The sequence below is a fragment of the Giraffa tippelskirchi genome, chromosome X (assembly GCF_054371585.1).
Source record: "Giraffa tippelskirchi isolate mGirTip1 chromosome X, T2T-mGirTip1v1.2.pri, whole genome shotgun sequence".
Taxonomy (NCBI): Eukaryota; Metazoa; Chordata; class Mammalia; order Artiodactyla; family Giraffidae; genus Giraffa; species Giraffa tippelskirchi.
This window is the reverse complement of record NC_137289.1, coordinates 140,567,696-140,585,904: the sequence shown is the minus strand read 5'-3', so window position 1 is coordinate 140,585,904 and position 18,209 is coordinate 140,567,696. Positions and strand designations below refer to the sequence as shown.

The 18,209-nt window shown below is 39.4% G+C and overlaps 1 protein-coding gene across 7 annotated transcripts in view; it reads right to left on the bottom strand.

Moving 5' to 3' along the window:
• Positions 1-445: 445 nt before the first annotated feature.
• CTPS2 (CTP synthase 2) overlaps positions 446-18,209 on the bottom strand; it is a 114,475-nt gene continuing 96,711 nt past the window's right edge. For 4 of the 7 annotated variants that reach the window (XM_081564731.1, XM_081564730.1, XM_081564729.1 and 1 more), the window contains exons 17-19: positions 16,775-16,919; positions 1,911-2,021; positions 446-591 (exon numbers count right to left, since the gene is read on the bottom strand). In XM_081564731.1, the coding sequence (XP_081420857.1) occupies positions 1,952-2,021; positions 16,775-16,919 (215 nt within the window). In that variant the 3' untranslated portion in view covers positions 446-591; positions 1,911-1,951. The remainder of the gene's footprint in view (positions 592-1,910; positions 2,022-16,774; positions 16,920-18,209) is intronic. The other 3 variants (XM_081564736.1, XM_081564734.1, XM_081564733.1) reach the window with 1 other exon arrangement.

Here is an 18,209-nt window from a genome sequence, read left to right as displayed (position 1 = left end):
GAATTTCACCTCAATTAAATATGTGCGTGTGTGTGTGTGTGTTACTGATCTTGACTCCTGAATTTTTTTATGCTTCCTTAAATTCAGTGCCTGAAGCCAGGGCCTTGCTTACCAATCCTAGTCCTGTTTCATTTCACTTTTTAGTAGAAATAAACAGCGAGAAATTGAAATAAGCTTGGGCCACATGTAAATCTGTGGCTGAATTCCAGGTAACAGAAGGATTCATTTTTGACTCAAAACTAGTCATTGTCTGTGCCCTGCCAGCCTTCCCATATAGCCTGGAGAAGCCTCAGTTACCTGGATCCTTGCTTACCACCTGGACGTCACAATATGCCAGACAAAACACCAAAATACTTTCTGTCCATTGAGATGGTCGGGAAATGTTTAATTGGCTGAAGAAATTTGCAAGAATCAAAGGTCACCTCTGGAGGAAAAAGAAAACCACTCCTTTGATTCTGGTTTATTGAAGTACGTATTATTAGATTCCCCTCAAGGCTGGACATCCCATGTTTGGTGGAAAACAGAGTGATTCTATGAGTGTGGTGATTTCATCAGATAGTTCCTTCATCTTGGCTTCAGTTACTTCAGAGCCTTAAAAAAAAAAAGAATACACATATTAGCGACATCAGAAGCTGAATAATGTAAGTCTTTAAAGTACCTCCAACTAATCTTTGCATTTTGGTTTGCTTCTGAAAGGCTCCATGTTTGACGCAAACCTAAACAAACCTGGATGTGCCTTCCCTGGTGAACAGCAATGTTCTGTCCCTAAGTGAAATAAGAAGAGAAATCATACTGGAGCGACTGACTCTGTACAAATTTTCCAAAAGCTGCTGTCCCTACTAGAGAGCTGTGGTGCTGGAGAACACTCTTGAGAGCCCCTTGGACTGCAAGGAGATCCAACCAGTTCATCCTAAAGGAAATCAGTCCTAAATATTCATTAGAAGGACTGATGCTGAAGCTGAAACTCCAACACTTTGGCCACCTGATGTGAAGAACTGACTCATTGGAAAAGACCCTGATGCTGGGAACGATTGAGGGCAGGAGGAGAAAGGGACAACAGAGGATGAGATGGCTGGACGGCATCACTGACTCGATGGACATGAGTTTGAGCAAGTGCCGGGAGTTGGTGATGGACAGGGAAGCCTAGCGTGCTGCAGTCCATGGGGTCGCTAAGAGTCGGACACAATTGAATGACTGAACTGAACTGAACTACTGAAGAGCAGGAACAATTTAAGACCTGTCCTACCCCTAGGAATGTCCAAGCAGCATCTGCCTGTGAGTGTGAATGGAATAAAGCCATCCAGGCTGCTACCTTCTCTAATAAAACCTCTAGGAGCTGTGAGGGACATAAGCTGCCCTTGGAAGCCAAGCCAGTCTCTGACATCTCCCTACAAAGAAAGAAAATACTATTTTATTTTCTACAAATTCAAGGAAGTTTGCTTTTTCATGAGCGACCTAGATCATGGGTCAACACACTGTGTTTGGAAATAAAGTTTTATTGGGACATAGCCCTGCCTATTTATGTGTGGATGTCCAAGCCTACTCTCCATCTCCAATGCACTTCAGGGCCTGAAAAGCTGAAAACAGTTCCTGTCTGGCCCTTTACAGTACAAGTTTGCTGACCCCTCAGCTACACTCTTACAGCTCTAACCACCACAGCCTCCATGTATCAATTTATAGGTGCTCAGATATATTTATTCCTGGCCTCATGCACATTCCTAACTGCTAGCTTTCTCAGGGGTGTTCCAGATTACCAGAAGCATAATCAGCTGTCAAGTCTGTTCTGCTCACTATGCCAGTCAAACAAGAGCATCCTGGGATCCTGTGAGATGAGTCCTGTGATGCTCCCTTCTGCACCAAGATGACAGCTTGTCTATAAAACAAACAAGAACTTCAAGGTTCCATCTCACCCTCTCAGGTTGTCCTGGTGATTCCAAGTCATGGGTCAGTTTCAGCTGATTTCCAACTCAGCTAACCTTGGCTCTGAAAAGCTGTCATCACTGGCATCACTGTATCTGTCACTAGAGCAAAAGATGAACTGATTCAGCAAAATGTAAAAAATTTTGCACAAATTATTCTATTTATGATCCCAAACACTTTCCATAATTACCCCCCACTCAGAGAAAATACTAAGGAATATTCTAATACTACTTAGTCACTCCAGGAGGACATTAATTCAACCATAACCAATGGTCTCCTTCTTTTGTCAGAGGAACTGATCACTTGCTTTTATTTTAAATTGGGAGTACTTTATTTAGAAAATTTATAAAAGCATTTCAATTTAGACTGAAATGTATAACCTTCTGAAGACCACTAATATAGGCCAACAGCATGGAAGTTTTCCATTTCAATAAGCATTCTCATAGGTCCAAGGGTTTGAGAAATAATTTATACAATTTTGCTATTTTCAAATTAGAAACTTTACGTGTTGCTCCAACTACATCGAGTTACATGTAGTATTCAAAGCAGGACTGATTATTGACACAGATGCCACCATCTTGGGTTTCTGTAGAAATAAAGCTTCTCCATGAGATAGGCCTACAATTATACTTTGACTTGGAGCCACAGGCTCAGTTTGGGGTTCCTCTTGCTTGGTTCCAAGTAAACCAGCAGGCTGATCAACCCCTCAAGAGCTCTACTGATCTATGAAGATGGGTTTGCCAGGACGTAAGTGTTTTACGCCTGAGCTGCTCCTAGCCTTGGCCAAGTGCCGGGAGCCAGCTCACGATATCCCCACTCATGACAGGGTCATGAGAAAAAGGACTGATTTGAGCAAGGCTTCTCAGGCCTCAGGGATTCTCGGAAGGCTGTCTCAGCGCTCACCTTAAAGATATCTGTCTTTCTGATGTTTACTATAATAAACCTCTTCTTATTTTCTATGACTTAGGCAAAAGGCCTTTCCTGATTCCCTTCTAAAATAGATAATTCTGAAACCTCAAATCAACAAGGCCCCTGAACGGTAGCACCCTAAATAAAATTATCTGGGATATAGAGTATGCTGATCTAAATTCCTTTTGCTAACATATTGGTTTGTTTAATAAATGTACCTGTGCCTTTGGAGCTAATGTGCATAACTGCTCCCTAGTAATAAAACAGCATTGAGAGCCTCCGCACAGAAAGCCCCTATGGGCACAAAACCCTTCGCAGGAAAAAAGGCTTGTTAGGAAATACAAAAAATAGTGCTTTGTGGAACTGTTACTTAATCTATATTTACTCACTATGTTTTTACTCTTAACGTATTTAGCCTATATAATAAAAGCATAATAGTTAGAGATTTATATAAATAGAAGTTTAGCTTTAATACAAATAATAAGACAATTACTGATTTAACTGATGATTCTTACTTAAAGCTAAACTTCAGCTTGCTGTTCTTTGACTTTATAGAACTACATTCTTTTCTGTTAAGCTCAAGGCGTAGAGTAAATTACCAAAAAACAGGTTTTACCTTGAAACTTCCTGTTGATGAATTCTTTCCTGATGTGCCCTATACAAAAGCATTCTGATTGATCAACCTTTATCAATAGAGTCACAAGGTGTTAGCAGGCCACCAGGCCAGAAGATGATGTAAACAAAATGAGGCTTTTTGTAACTAAAGACATGCAAACGGCTTCGACAAGGGTCGAAACTGCTGGCCCATTGAGCTAACTTGATAGGCCCATTAAGATATACCCATTAAGCTAAATTGGTATGTCCCTTAAGCTGAATCGGTATGTCCCTTAAGCTGAATTGGTATGACTCTATACTTTACATTTGTTTCTATATACCACTAAAAATATAAAAGCTATCTTAAAAAACAATAAAGGGGAGACACTTGGAAACACCGAGACTCGCTGTGTCTTCTCATTCGTATCGCCGACACCCTCCATCCTGAGGGAACCCCTGGACCAGCTGGAGCTGGACTCCAGCAGCCAAGGTTTTGCTGACTTATAGCAATGGAAGTCTGAATTCCATAAGAGTTCAAAATTCACTTTTTTTAAAAGAGGGGAGAGGAAACAATTGGAGAAACCCTATGCTGACAGGCTAGAAAACAAAGATTTACGCTAAACATATTGAGTAAATATCAATAAATATATAAACAAAATCATAACAGACAACCTCACTCTCCTCCCTGACTTCTGGACAAAATACTGGAAAGGGGGAGGGTGGGGCTACAGTATGGAGAAGACAAAGAAAAAGCTCAAGAATGGCAGAAAAGACAAGATTTGTTAGATGAACAATCAAGTAGAAAATATCTCCTAGTTAGATTTTAATTCAGGAAAACCACTTCTACGGTTATCAAAGGGTTTTCAATAAAGAAAACACATAATAACCAAAGAATATTTTTTCAAAAAAGGAACCCAAAACAGTTGCTATATCCTTATGCATGCACTCTCACTATACAAACAAAGAGTCCCTTCTGGTTCTCTGCAACAAACGGGGATTTGGAAGATGCACTCAACTTCCTATGTGAGAAGAAATGAAGGTCAAGGATGTTCAAGTGATTCACCAGGCACACAGCTTGTTCGAGGTGGGGCCAGAATCCCCATATCATGCTAACCCAGGCCACAAGTTCAAGTCTCAGCTATGTGCTACAGAGGGCCCACGAGGTGTGTACCCTGACGCCACGAGTGAGAAGGTCCAAAGGGCCAAAGGAACTCCATTTTCTCAAGTAGTTCAAGCTTCCTTCCCTGCTGCTGAACTCGGGAAAGAGTGGGGTGGGCCCATATCTTACCCCTCACTCTCTTGGTTGTACTAGTTATTAGCTACGTACCTTCAGACTGGTCACTTGACCCCTTGAGAGTCCAGAAAAAATTAGTAAGGATAGCTACAACACCTCACCAAAATGTTATGAGGGCCAAAAGAGACTGCACAAATGTACTCTGAAACTACATAAAAACATAAGCCATTGCTGGTTATGAGGGTTATGTGTTTTATAATGTGGTATCTCTCAAAAAGTCATGGAAATATAAAGAAGCAGTGAAAACTGCCAAATGCATGATTTTCCTGTACCAAGAGTAATTCCCTACCCACTTTAGCAAGTAGACTTGGGTGGGTCTAACCTAATGGCTCTCATTTCCTGTCTGCTGGCTATCAGTCCTAAACTCTGCCAATGCATCAATATGGCACAGGGTAAGCCTAACAAAGGGAAGCTCCAAGGCAAATGACTGGGTTCACACATTTTTTCATATGTGTTCAGAAGTGGAGAGAGAACAACCAAATAAACCACAACACTCAAGAACAGAATTCTCAAAATAGGCAATGCTGCTAAGCATGCTGATTTTATGGCATCACGTGCCAGCAAAACACAAGTGCTAGAAACACAATTCTGCATGCAGAACAGCAACACCTCCTGCAAAGGCAATAAAAGCTGTGCCATGTAAGACTTAGGGGTTCATTTTTGTTTCACATAGAGTAGACTTAAGTCATAAGATATACTTCTCTAGGGATATTTTCACTTAGTTCGAAACATCTCAGCTCTATCTTAAGACTAACCTGTCTCTTTAAATATCTCTGTACACACACACACACACACTTCTCAGTGGGGAGAGTTATTAGTTATTAGGGTCTTACATGTTAAATTTTTTGAAATGCCACAGAATATGGAACTATTCATGTGAGTCTTGTTACATTTGAGGAGCAGACAGTTTTAAATCTGCACTGTCCAATATGGTAGCCACAAGCCACAGTAGCTATCTGAATTTAAATCAACTAAAATCAAATAAAATTTAAAATTCCATTCTTCATGTGTATACACTGAGCTCAACAGGCATGTGTGGTTGGTGACTGTGATACTGGACACTGCAGATTTCCTTTTTAAGGTAAAAGCATTCTTTATTCCTAGTTTCAAATATTACACTTCTATGTATACTATAAGAAACCAATATATATTGGGCTTCCCCAGTGGTTCAGTGGTAAAGAATCTGCTTGCAGTGCAGGAGACATGAGACATGGGTTCGATCCCTGGGTCAGGAAGATCCCCTAGAGGAGGGCATGGCAACCCACTCCAGTATTCTTGCCTGGAGAATACCATGGACAGAGGAGCCTGGCAGACTACAGTCCATAAGGTCATAAAGAGTTGGACATGACTGAAGCAACGTAGCACACAAATATATAAAAATTTTGCCAATGCTAGAATTAAAATAGAGCTAAGATTAAAATTGATATAATCATAAGGACAGATTATAAGTGCAGATTATAGAACATTTTTACCACTGCAAAAAAGTTCTATTGGATAGCACTGATTTAAAACAAATGAATAATGATTTTAACAAAAACAAACCATAATCACCATGCAATGGTTCTCCTTGTCACTCTCTAAGAAAGGTTTTTGTAAGGTCTGGCTATGTACAGTCAAAATCACAGCAAATCTCCCTCATGCATGCAAGTACCCTCCAAATAATGGAAGTACTCTTTTCTAAAAAGCTGTTTACTGTACTATTTCCAAGACAAAATCAAAAGCACCAGTGGCAACACACAGGACTTGCCATCCTTCAACACTGGCTCAACTTACAAGACTTGACCACCATGGTCTACATGTGGTTCTCTGACAAACGAAAGGCTTGTCATAGTCAAGTTTGTTTGTCAAAGACTCCTGGTTCCTAATAAATTCCTAATAGAAGAAAACATATCTTCCAAGGCACCAGGCAATGGTAGAGTACTGCCTCACATAGTCCACCTTCTTTGCTACCCTGAGGCAGCTGTTAAACCATTTCTTCTCCATTAACAGAAAGAGGTAGTTGGAATTAAAAAATTCTAATAGCATACTTAAGATCCCCAGCATGCATACATTCCTATAATACTTTATATCAAAATCCATTTCATGTGGAGAAAGCATGTTTTAAAACAGGTTGCCATGCACACAGTTTTCCCCAAAGCGTTGTTATCACTATACTTACTTCCTTCTCAAAGAGCCCCTGGAAGCCATAAAATATAAGAGCAATGGAATGAATAACTTAGCATGTTTTGAATGAGTCTTGCATTGAATAGTAAATGGTAGAACACAACCCTGGCAGGACATTAAAAGCACAGTAGTCTATATCAGTATTAACTCCATCCCTAGCTGACACCACATCATCAGCGGGCAGTGAATCACGATCAATAAAGAGCACATTTTCAGCAACATTTAATCCCTTAGGGAAGGCATACTCAAATGGTGCTTATCAGCAGTACTTTATAAGAAACAGTCTCAAGGTAAGGTTGTGGAATCCAACAATAAGCAGGGGAGCTGTTTTAAAGATGTTTGAAAAAGCTGTTGAAAAAGAAAGCAAAAAAAGAATCTTCTTTTCCAGTTCACTTTTGCTTGAAATGTAACATAGGGGGAAAAATAGTATTTTTATATCAGTTGAAAGTTTACAAAGCACTATCTCAACTGTTCTTCACAGCAACCCTGAAGGATCAAGATCATGAGGTTTAGGAGTGGGGACTTGGAAAAAAAAATTACCCAGGAAGTGGCATATCCAGAAAATAAACCCACAGCACCTGCTCTATTTGTCCACACAATCCCCACAAAAATAAAATATTTGCACCTTATACGGCAAGAATGGTCCCTGGCAACATCAACCATGCAGACCAAAAGTTAAAATAAAAAGCAAGGTGATTCCAAGTTTAAAACAGTGCTGGCAAATGCACGTTAGATTCACACAGGAGAAAAGGAATATCTTACTCTCCTAGTCAAAGAGCAAGAATCACCCCAAGTGGGATAAGGATGCCTTAGAGGGAGAAATGTACACTCTAATCAGTAGAGAGGCCACACCTACCTCAAATGGCCATTTGGGGAACCAGCATCCGAACAAGCTACAGATTGCATTCCACCAGATTGCCAACAGAAGGTGGATTGAGAAGAGGAAAGCTGAAGGCATGGAGACCAGGTAGGAGGCTTTGCAGCAGGCAAGAGATTAATAATAATAATAACAGCACAGTAATAATTCCCATTTAATTGCCTACCATAGACCAGGCACTGTGCTAAGTGCTTTCCATTTAGAAAAAAACACACTCTTTGTTACTACCTTGTGAAGTGGGTACTATTACCATCTCCTTTTTATAAAAACCATCTTAGCTGGGGGTCTGTATCTGAGGAGACTCTTAGAAGAATATTGATGGATGGGAGGTTTCTGGGATATGAATACTGGGAAATGACGTTCCAATTGCTATGTGTGTGCACTTTTACAGGAAGTGGGTCTACAGCTTTCATCACCTTCTTGGAAGGTGATCTGTCAGCCCCAAAATGTAGAGAAGCATTAAGCTACCCGATAAGTCCCCCAGGACAGGGCCTGTGTTCTTATTGGACTAGTCCTTGATTCTCTTGTGCCCAGCACCACGGCTGGGTGGTGTGAGCTCCAGCACATGTGGCCCGTTGAGTAGATACTAAAGCGTGCAGCCATCAACAGTAGGAGTATCAAGCAACTTGGAAAACTGGGTATGAGGTGTTCAGTTCAAAAGACAAGCTTCTGTAATTAACAAAAACTGTGGTGATACTTTGAGAACATAGGAATATTCCACTTTCCAAAACCTTTCATCTAATGGTTTTGGCATCCACTTATGATCCTTATTTGACTCAGTTATTACATCAGGGGTGGCATCTTCATTTTTTAAATTGGCCTTTTTTTCTGAGTATTATTAAGTAATTTTAAAAACATATAATGTGTTATAATCCAATTTTGTCATTACTGTTTTTGATGTTCAAACTGTCCAAAGTGAGGCCAGCATGAATCCTTTCAAGCTAGCTTCTTTGACCTTATACAAAATCTTCCCCTTGGTTTTTAAACTCTTCCTTCCTTTAAGTCCAGCAACACCTTCTGGCCTCATCCTGTACTTTTCTTGTCCCAGACTTGAAACCAACCATTTCTTCCAGGAGCCTTAGTTCATTTCAGTGGGGGATGGTATTTTAGAAACTAAAATGGAGAAAAATGTTTCTTTACAAAAGAGATCTCCAGGCAGTCACTATCTTAATCAGGTGTTAAACTCAGCACCATTCACTGTGTGACTAAAGAGGGAATATTATGTGCCTCACGTGTCTCCTGATGTGTCCTTATGAAGTCCACAACAGCCCCAATGAACTATTCTTCCAAAAATGCCTAACCTGAATCGAATCAAGACAAAATATGAATCAAATTCTGGTCATTGCTACAACCGGCCTGGCCTCTTTATTTTAAAAGTCATAATATTGTAAAGTAATTATCCTCCAATTAAAATAAATTAATTTTTTAAGTCATTGTTATGAAAAACTGAAAAAGAGAGGGTGATTACCCAGATTAAAAGAAACTAGGAAACATAACCAAATGAACCTCAAATTCATCACTGACTAAATTTTTTAATTTCAAAAAAAGCTAAAGAGACATTTGGGGATAAATGGAGAAATTTAAATATTAACTGGATATTAAATGATGTCATGGAATTAATGTTAATTTTCTTAGGTGTAATCATGATACTACAGTTATGTGAGACAATGTCTTCAATTTTAGGAAATGAATGATAAAGTATTTAGGAGTGAAGTGCTGTGATGTCTGCAACTTATAAGTGCTTCTGAAATAAGTTTATACAGTGAGAAAGAGAGAGAAGCAAACATGGTAAAAAGGCAACAATTGACAAATCTAGGTGAAAGGTATACAAGTATTCACTGTACTATTCCTTCATCTTTTCTACAGGCTTGAAAGAATAAGAGAATAGAAAAAAAAGAATTGGGAGAAATACACACACACTCACTATTCTGATTACAACCATGAAAGGAGTCATATATGAGTATAAACTAAAGAGTGGAAGGAAAGACTCAAAAGCGAGGACAGTAACCTAGTTCAGTTTACAGGTTTATGGATCCTTTTTCCTATTTTCCAAATTTTCTCTAATGCCCCAGCTAGAAGTCAACAGAAAACAAAGTTTTCCCAGGCTTGAAGATGGCATATCACTTCAAAGGAAAAGCCCAGCAGTCACAGGACAGAGACCAGAGACAACGGCGAAGGAAATGAGTGCCTTCGGCGCTCCCTGACTGCAGAGATTCGAAGAGAAAAGTGAAGAGGGAAGCCTGAGCTTGCAGGAGAGAAGGGACTCAATCCTAGGAGCACACAAAGAATCAGGAAATAGAAGGCACTGACTGCAACTCTGTACTTCCTTTAAGACCCTCTGATTATAAAGTAGTTTCAACTCTTGAGTTTGGTCTGAAACAATCAGGCAAATACAGTGCACCACAGAGTTAACTTTCCTCCCATTTCTATACTGCCTGCCTTCCGTTTCAACTCAAATAGATGATTTCTCTGAACAAGAGATAGACTGTGTTGGGTGGAGACAAGGAATCTAATTATCCTAAAACCTAGAATAAAATGCTACTCGCATGTCTTAAGATTCTGCTTTTATATTTTAAAAACATGTTTTCCCAAAGAGCTGCATTTCTGTGAACTGAACTCCATCTCGGTTCTTGCTTTCTGACATAGAACAAGCACTATCTAAGCAAGAGAGTTTTACTCTGACCTGACAGAGGGGCACGATAAATGCCAGCAGCACAAAAACTGGAAGTCATTCCTGACCTCAGTGTGGAGTGACTGCACCTCAGGGCCTTGAAGGGCAGCCCCAGAGACACACAAGCTAAAAACAACCTATGACTTTAGACTCTTATCCCTCTTCTCTTTCCAGTTGCTTAACAATGGAATCCTGAAACTGCAAGGACCTACTGTATAGCACAGGAAACTATATTCAATATCCTTTAATAAACCATAATAGAAAAGAAGATATATATAAAACTGAATCACTTTGCTATATACCAGAAACTAAAACACAACACTGTAAATCAACTATACTTCAATTTAAAACAAAAAATGGAATTCTGGACATAAATCATGTGCTTTGTTTCTACATACTGAAGAACTCACAATTATAAGACTCTTTGGGTATTCTATTTTGTATAAATCTCCTACAATTTTTTATTACAATTACATGAAGCAGTCTCATTCCATTACATCATACACCAGCAAAACCATGCAAATTTGTGGTTACTGTTTAAACATGGGACAAATTATACTTAAGATATCAGGAGAGAGATATCAGCAAATAATTACAATGATTTATTTAATGGACCATAATTTCCCATTGGATTTCTTTATTCTAAAATTGGTTTACTGGACTTGTGCAAAAGAGTTAACACAATAGGCCTGAGGCTGCCATCTTTAGAAGGGCCTGTTGCTGGGGAACTTGGCTTTCAGAATGTTTTCTCCATTACTAACTGATAAGGTCATTTCTGGGGGCCCAGGCTATTTGTACAGGCAATGTGATTGTGGTGAATGCTTGCTTTCCTCCTGGGAGCCTGGAATTTGGGTGGTTGCTAGGCAGAGAATGCCCATGTGACCAGCCTCCTTTAGAAACTCTAAAGCCTGAGTGTCAAATGGGCTTCTCTGGGCGTAAACATCACACACTGCATTTGTACTGCTGGAGGGAGGGTGAGCTCTGTGTGACCTCTCACGGGAGGGAGAGAGCATAGGAAAGCTGCAGATAGATTTCTCCAGGCTCTACTTACACTTCTTTCCCTGCCTGAGCAAGCTGTGTATGCTCATTCTGTCACTGAAATGAATTTTAGCATGAGTACAACTATATTCGGATTCCTCCTAATCAATCATTAAACGTGTGGGTGGTCTTAGAGAATCCTCCAAACAAGATTTAGTTTGATTTTGCAAGTACTTTTGAGTAGCTTATAAAAACCTAAAAAAATAATATCCTATAACCATTATGCCTCTTGAGCAGACCCCCACAAGTCTAAAACCAGGTGGACCTGGTCTTCATAACTGCTACCATTCTAGAAGATACCAGAGTAGCTAAGAGTTCAGCTCACCAGCTCGAGATCCCAAAGTAATCTTCTTATTGCAGTAAAATATAAACACGATAAAACATAAAGGTTCTCCACAAGGCAGAAGGCAAAAGTTAGAGGCCAGGTGTATTTGCTCAAAGCCAAGGATTTTTACATTGTGGGTTTTTCAAGACATCGGTGGCACATATGCCATACATTTAAATAATATCAGCCAATTTCTGGGAAAGGAAGCCATTATTCTAGTGTTCAAATTTCTTGTCACATTTGTTTAGGATTGATTACAGACAGTAATCTTGTTTGACAGAAATACAGTCCCAACTCAGCTCACATTAGAGCCTGGCTACCAAAGCAGTTACTTGCTTTTCAATGCTCACTAACACCATGCATGGATCTGGGCAGGGAGGAGCTGAAGCGCAAGGTTCCTCTGGAATCCTAGTGTCTGCCACTGGATTAAGTCATGGGCACCATTCTTAGTTGGAAAGCCCCCTGCAAGGTGTCAAGATTAGACGAGACTATATCCTCCCGGGGTATATTTAGTATAGTAGGGGATATATCCTCCCCTACATTTAGTACTGTAATGGGTAGTAAACAAACACTGCATACTGGGGAGCCAGAGAGACGAAGATAAATAAGATGCTGGCTTCTCTTAAGGAATACACCAACTGGTGGCTGATACACAGGAATTCTCTGATCACTGTGGAAGCCTGCTAGTCAGCTGTGATTCCAATCTCAGCATGAGAGTCTTGTTAAGAGACACACTGTGTTTTGCTCAGGAGTTGCTAGCAAGCAGTCACTTTTCTTAGAAACTACCAGTGAACTTCACCCAGAGACTACCAGCCCCCAGGTGGGAATTCATGGGCCAGCCAGTAAACAGGTGGGCAAGCCACACAAACCAGATGTCATTTATATATTAGTTGATACTTGCAAATAACCATATAGTTACACGTGAACAATTATGCACATGTTATTTCTCCCGGCCATCTAACTTGTTCCACCGTCATCCTCTCATGTGTGAGCACCTGAAACAGTGGGGAAAACAGAGCGGCAGGAAAGGGTCTGAGCATATATGCAACAGGGACCACACTGGAATATGCAATCTGCTGTGTAAGCTGTGCAGCGTCCCAGCACAGGAAACTCTTCATATACAGTCTCATGCAGAATCAAGCCACGGGAGCCAGGACAAGTGGAGCTGAAGCTTCACTGAAGCAGGGAAGCACCTGGAACCACCCACCCCAGTTCACTCCTCAGAGCAGCCTGGATTCCAGCTCCACAGGGCATGGTGTGAAAACCACTGCACTGGTTCAAGAGTGCAGGGAGTGATCATTAATTCATTAACAGGTCCAACGTGCAAAATATGTAAAGCTGTTCCCATCTGAACACACAGTTAAAGGAAATGCTAGGGAACTGTGAGGCTCTCCTAGCAGGTAATATTGCAAAGGAGCAGGCTCATGTAACAAAGTACACACAAACACACCATGCCACAATCCTTTGTTCAGTTGCTAAGTTGTGTCCAATTCTTTGCAATCTCATGGACTGCAGCACGCCGGGCGTCCCTATCATTCACTATCTTCTGGAGTTTGCTCAAACTCATGTCCATTGAGTTGATGATACCATCCAACCATCTCATTCCTTGTCATCTCCTTCTCCTCCTGCCCTCAATCTTTCCCAGCATCCAGGTCTTTTCCAATGAATCGGCTCTTCACATCAGGTGGCCAAAGTATTGGAGGTTCAGCTTCAGTTTCAGCATCAGTCCTTCCAATGAATATTCAGGATTCAGTTCCTTTAGGATTGACTGGTTGCATCTCCTTGCTGTACAAGGAACTCTCAAAAGTCTTCGCTAGCACTACAATTCAAAAGCATCAATTCTTCAGCGCTCAGCCTTCTTTATGATCCAACTCTCACATCCATACGTGACTACTAGAAAAACCATAGCTTTAACTATACGGACCTTTGTTGGAAAAGTGAAGTCTCTGCTTTTTAATATGCTGTCTAGGTTTGTCATAGCTTTTCTTCCAAGGAGCAAGCATCTTTTAAGCCATGCATATGGCTTCAGTCACCATCCACGGTGATTTTGGAGCCCAAGAAAATAAAGTCTGTCACTGTTTCCATTTTTCCCCGTCTATTTGCCATGAAGTGATGGGATCGAATGCCATGATCTTAGTTTTTTGAATGTTGAGTTTTAAGCCAGCTTTTCCACTCTTCTCTTTCACCTTCTTCAAAAGGCTCTCTAGTTCCTCTTCACTTTCTGCCATAAGGGTGGTGTCATCTGCATATCGAGGTTATCGATATTTCTCCTGTCCATCTTGATTCCAGCCTGGGATTCATCTAGCCCAGTATTTTGCATGATGTACTCTGCATATAAGTTAAATAAGCAGGTTGACAATGTAGAGCCCTGACATAATCCTTTCCCAATTTTGAACCAGTCTGTTGTTCCATGTCCAGTTCTAATTGTTGCTTCTTGACCTGCATACAGGTTTCTCAGGAGATGGGTAAGATGGTCTGGTATTCTCATCTCTTTAAGAATTTTCCACAGTCCTGGCAGTCCTCAAACGCAGTATCACAAGACTCATTTGCTACAATGAGGGTCCATAATGGTAACTTCTAAACAAGATATATCCAGTTATTGTGGTAGTAACCCCTACCTAAGCACATGATTCTGGCCAGTTCCTTTCACTTTTAAAGTTATTACATACAATATTCTTAGATGAGAAGTAAAGTTGTAAATTCTCACCAAACTAGTATTTAAATGTAAAGAAATTTTAATGAAATTTAATGAAAATTAAATTTTAATGAATTTTAATGAAAATCCCTAAGGGATTTTTAAATTCAAATTAGACTTTAAAAGTCATTATACAGGTCCTCCAGAAGAAGAGGTAAACACATTTTTAAAAATATTAAATAATAATAAGAGTAGGGTAGATAAGGGCTTGACTTACAATAATGCTATGACAATGAAAAGGGTGGTAAGGATTCAGAAAAAAGAGATGAAATCACCAGTGGAACAAAACAGAAATCCCTGAAACAAATCTAAATTACTTAATTGGTGAGGGTGGAGTGCTGTCAAGGGGACAGAGATCCCTACCTCACATACCACACCAAAAATAAAGTCCATATATATTACATATTGAAACTATAAAACTGAAACTATATCAGTTTCCCAAGGCAATAGAAATAAAAACAAAAATAAATAAATGGGACCTAATCAAACTTACAAGCTTTTGCACAGCAAAGGAAATTATTTTTTAAAAAAAGAAAGAAAAGACAAGCTACAGAATGGGAGACAATATTTGCAAATGATGTGAAAGACAAGGGCTTAATCTCCAAAATATACAAACAGCTCATGCAACAACAACAAAAACCAACTTAAAAATGGGCAGAAGACCTTGATAGACATTTCTGCAAACAAGACCTACAGATGGTCAACAGGTACATGAAATAATGCTCAACATCACTGATTATTAGAGAAATGCAAGTCAAAACTACAATGAGGTATCACCTCACACCAGTCAGAATGGCCATCATTAAAAAGTCTACAAACAACAAATGCTAGAGAGGGTATGGGGGAAAGGGAACCCTCCTACACTGTTGGTGGAAATGTAAACTGGTACAGCCACTATGGAGAACAGTATGCAGGTTCCTCAGAAAACTAAGAATAGAACTACCATATGATCCAGCAATCCCACTCCTGGGCATATACCTGGGCAAAACTATAATTCAAAAAGATACCTGCACACCAATGTTCATAGCAGCATTGTTCCCAACAGCCAAGATATGGACACAACCTAAATGTCCACCGACAGATGAATGGAAAAAGAAGATGTGGTACATACATACAATGGAATACTACTCAGTCATTAAAAAGAATGAAATAATGCCATTTGCAGCAACATGGAGATTGCAGCAGACCTAGAGATTATCATACTAAGTGATGTAAGTCAGAAAGAGAAGCACAAATACAATATGATACCACTTATATGTAGAATCTAAAATATGTCACAAACGAACTTATCTCCAAAACAGAAAGAGACTCACAGACACAGAGAATGGACTTATGGTTGCCAAGGGTGAGGAGGGTCTATCCGGGAGTTTGGGATTAGTAGACACAAAATATTACATTTAGAGTAGATAAACAACAAGGGCCTAATGTATAGCACAGGGAACTATATCCAATTTCCTGGGACAAACTATAATGGAAAAGAATATTTTAAAAAGAATATATATATATATATATATATGTATAACTGAGTCACTTAGCTGTACAGCAGAAATCAGCACAACACTGTAAATCAACTATACTTTAAAATTTTTTCCTCTGAAACTATAAAAGTGCTAGTGGAAAACAAATGGGTAATTATATAATAATCTTTTGACAGGGAAAGAGTTTAGGCATGATACTAAAGACATAATCCACCAAAGTAAAAGATCTGACCATGTTTAAAAAAAACATAAATAAGGACTACATAGTCTTTATTTAAAGTTCTTTAGTGAAAATAAAAACTAAGATAAACCTAACAAAAACTAATGAAAACCATTAACAACTTAAAAACAAAACCACTCTGAAAAAGTATGTGTAATCCAACAAAGGATTAATGTCCATAAAGAGCTTACCAATCATCAAGAAAAAGGATAATAGCAAAAGGAAAATTAGGGCAAAGGATATGAACAGGGTATTAATAAAACAAAAAAGCCAATAAACATATAAAATATTCATGTACATGTATTACTCAGAAAGTCAACAAAAGAAAATCCCTTTTTTTCACCTACCAAAATGACAAATATCTGTAAAATAATACTCAGCATCAGCATGATTTGGAAAACTAACATATTACTCTTATAGATGTGATTAAATCACTTTCATTCAGAGAAAAATGTATGCTTATTAAGAGGGGAAAAAATGACTCTCCACTTAAAAAAAAAAATCCTACAACGATATTAAATTTTCTGAGAAGCCTACAATGTTGATAATTGTATCTTGAGTCACTGCTAAGGACACAGTAAGCTGGTTACCTTGAAGACAGCTTGCATCCCTGTAGGAGGTAGGCATTCAGATTCCCAGTTGCCGCAAGTAACAGCCCCAGGTATGGAGGGGAAGGCTTCATTGGCCTAGAAGAAAACTCGGGATGGAACTGGACACCAACAAAATAGGGGTGATCTGAAATGAGAATAATTATAACGCAATTGAAGCTGATAAATCTGAGAACAGCCTTAAAAATCTTATCTTTAAATAAGAAAACTCATTAAATGGTAAGATTTAACTTGTTACCTATATCATAGCCAGATATTTTCATGATCCAACTTGGTAGTAGAATTTCAAATTGTAAAACACATCTCACTAACAAGAGATTCAGCATTTCATTTGTGGAAGGTATTAGATCAAGCAAAGTTAAGCAAAAGTTTTTGAATGGGAAGATGATCTGCTTTCCAAAAATCTGTCTGCTACCTAGGCCCTTCAAGACTTGCAATGGTTCTATTTCCCTGGGTGGGGTCCAGGGCAGGCTATCCCAAAGTATGTCTCAATGGCATACTGATTATTTTGAATTAAAATTACTTAAGATTGAGCTGATGTAAGAGGGACACTTTGACACACACTCCACCCCGTCTCCCTAAAAGTAGGAAATAAACCTCTCACATGAAAGGTACACTCACAACATATGGAGGTGGAAGGACATCCTTATCACTAGAGACACGGAATCTAGGCAGAGAAGCCTATATAAACACATCTTGTGACTTCTTTAATTTACTACCCAAGCTCAAATTTCATTTAGATTCTTCACTAATTAAGCACTCAAAGCTAAGTTTCTTTGTCCTGTTAATTCCTCATATATTTATTGTTTCTGTGTCTAAAAAGTACAAAACCTACTTTCTTTCTCCACTTTTTAGGTTCCATTTCTAAGAGACCTCCAATTGTACAATTTTTTATTTTTCTCCTGTATATCTGTCTTGCATCAATTCTATTATTAGTCCAGTCACAAGAACTCAAGAGGGTAGAGGGGAAAAGGTCCCCTCCCCCAACAGCCTGATAGCCTCATACGTCAGGCTAACTGTAAGTCACTTTAAGGTGGCTTCAGGCCATTTCCTATAAGTTCTCCTTTCCCAAGGGATGGGTCCCCTGGGAAAGAAGCAGGTATAACTGCTTTTCTAGTCACAGCTCTGGGCTGGATATTAATCACAGACAGCACCATGAAGCTGATCAGGCACTCATATTTCAGCTATGTCAATTTATCTTCCCCTTCATGAATCACAGCCTTGTCATGGCAAAGGGGCTTGCCTAACTCAATGAAGCTATAAGCCATGCTCTGTAGGGCCACCTAAGATGGACAGGTCATAGTCAAGAGTTGTGACAAAATGTGGTCCACTGGAGAAGGAAATGGCAAACTACTCCAGTATTCTTGCCACAAGAAGCCCATGAACAGTATGAAAAGGTAAAAAGATATGACACCTC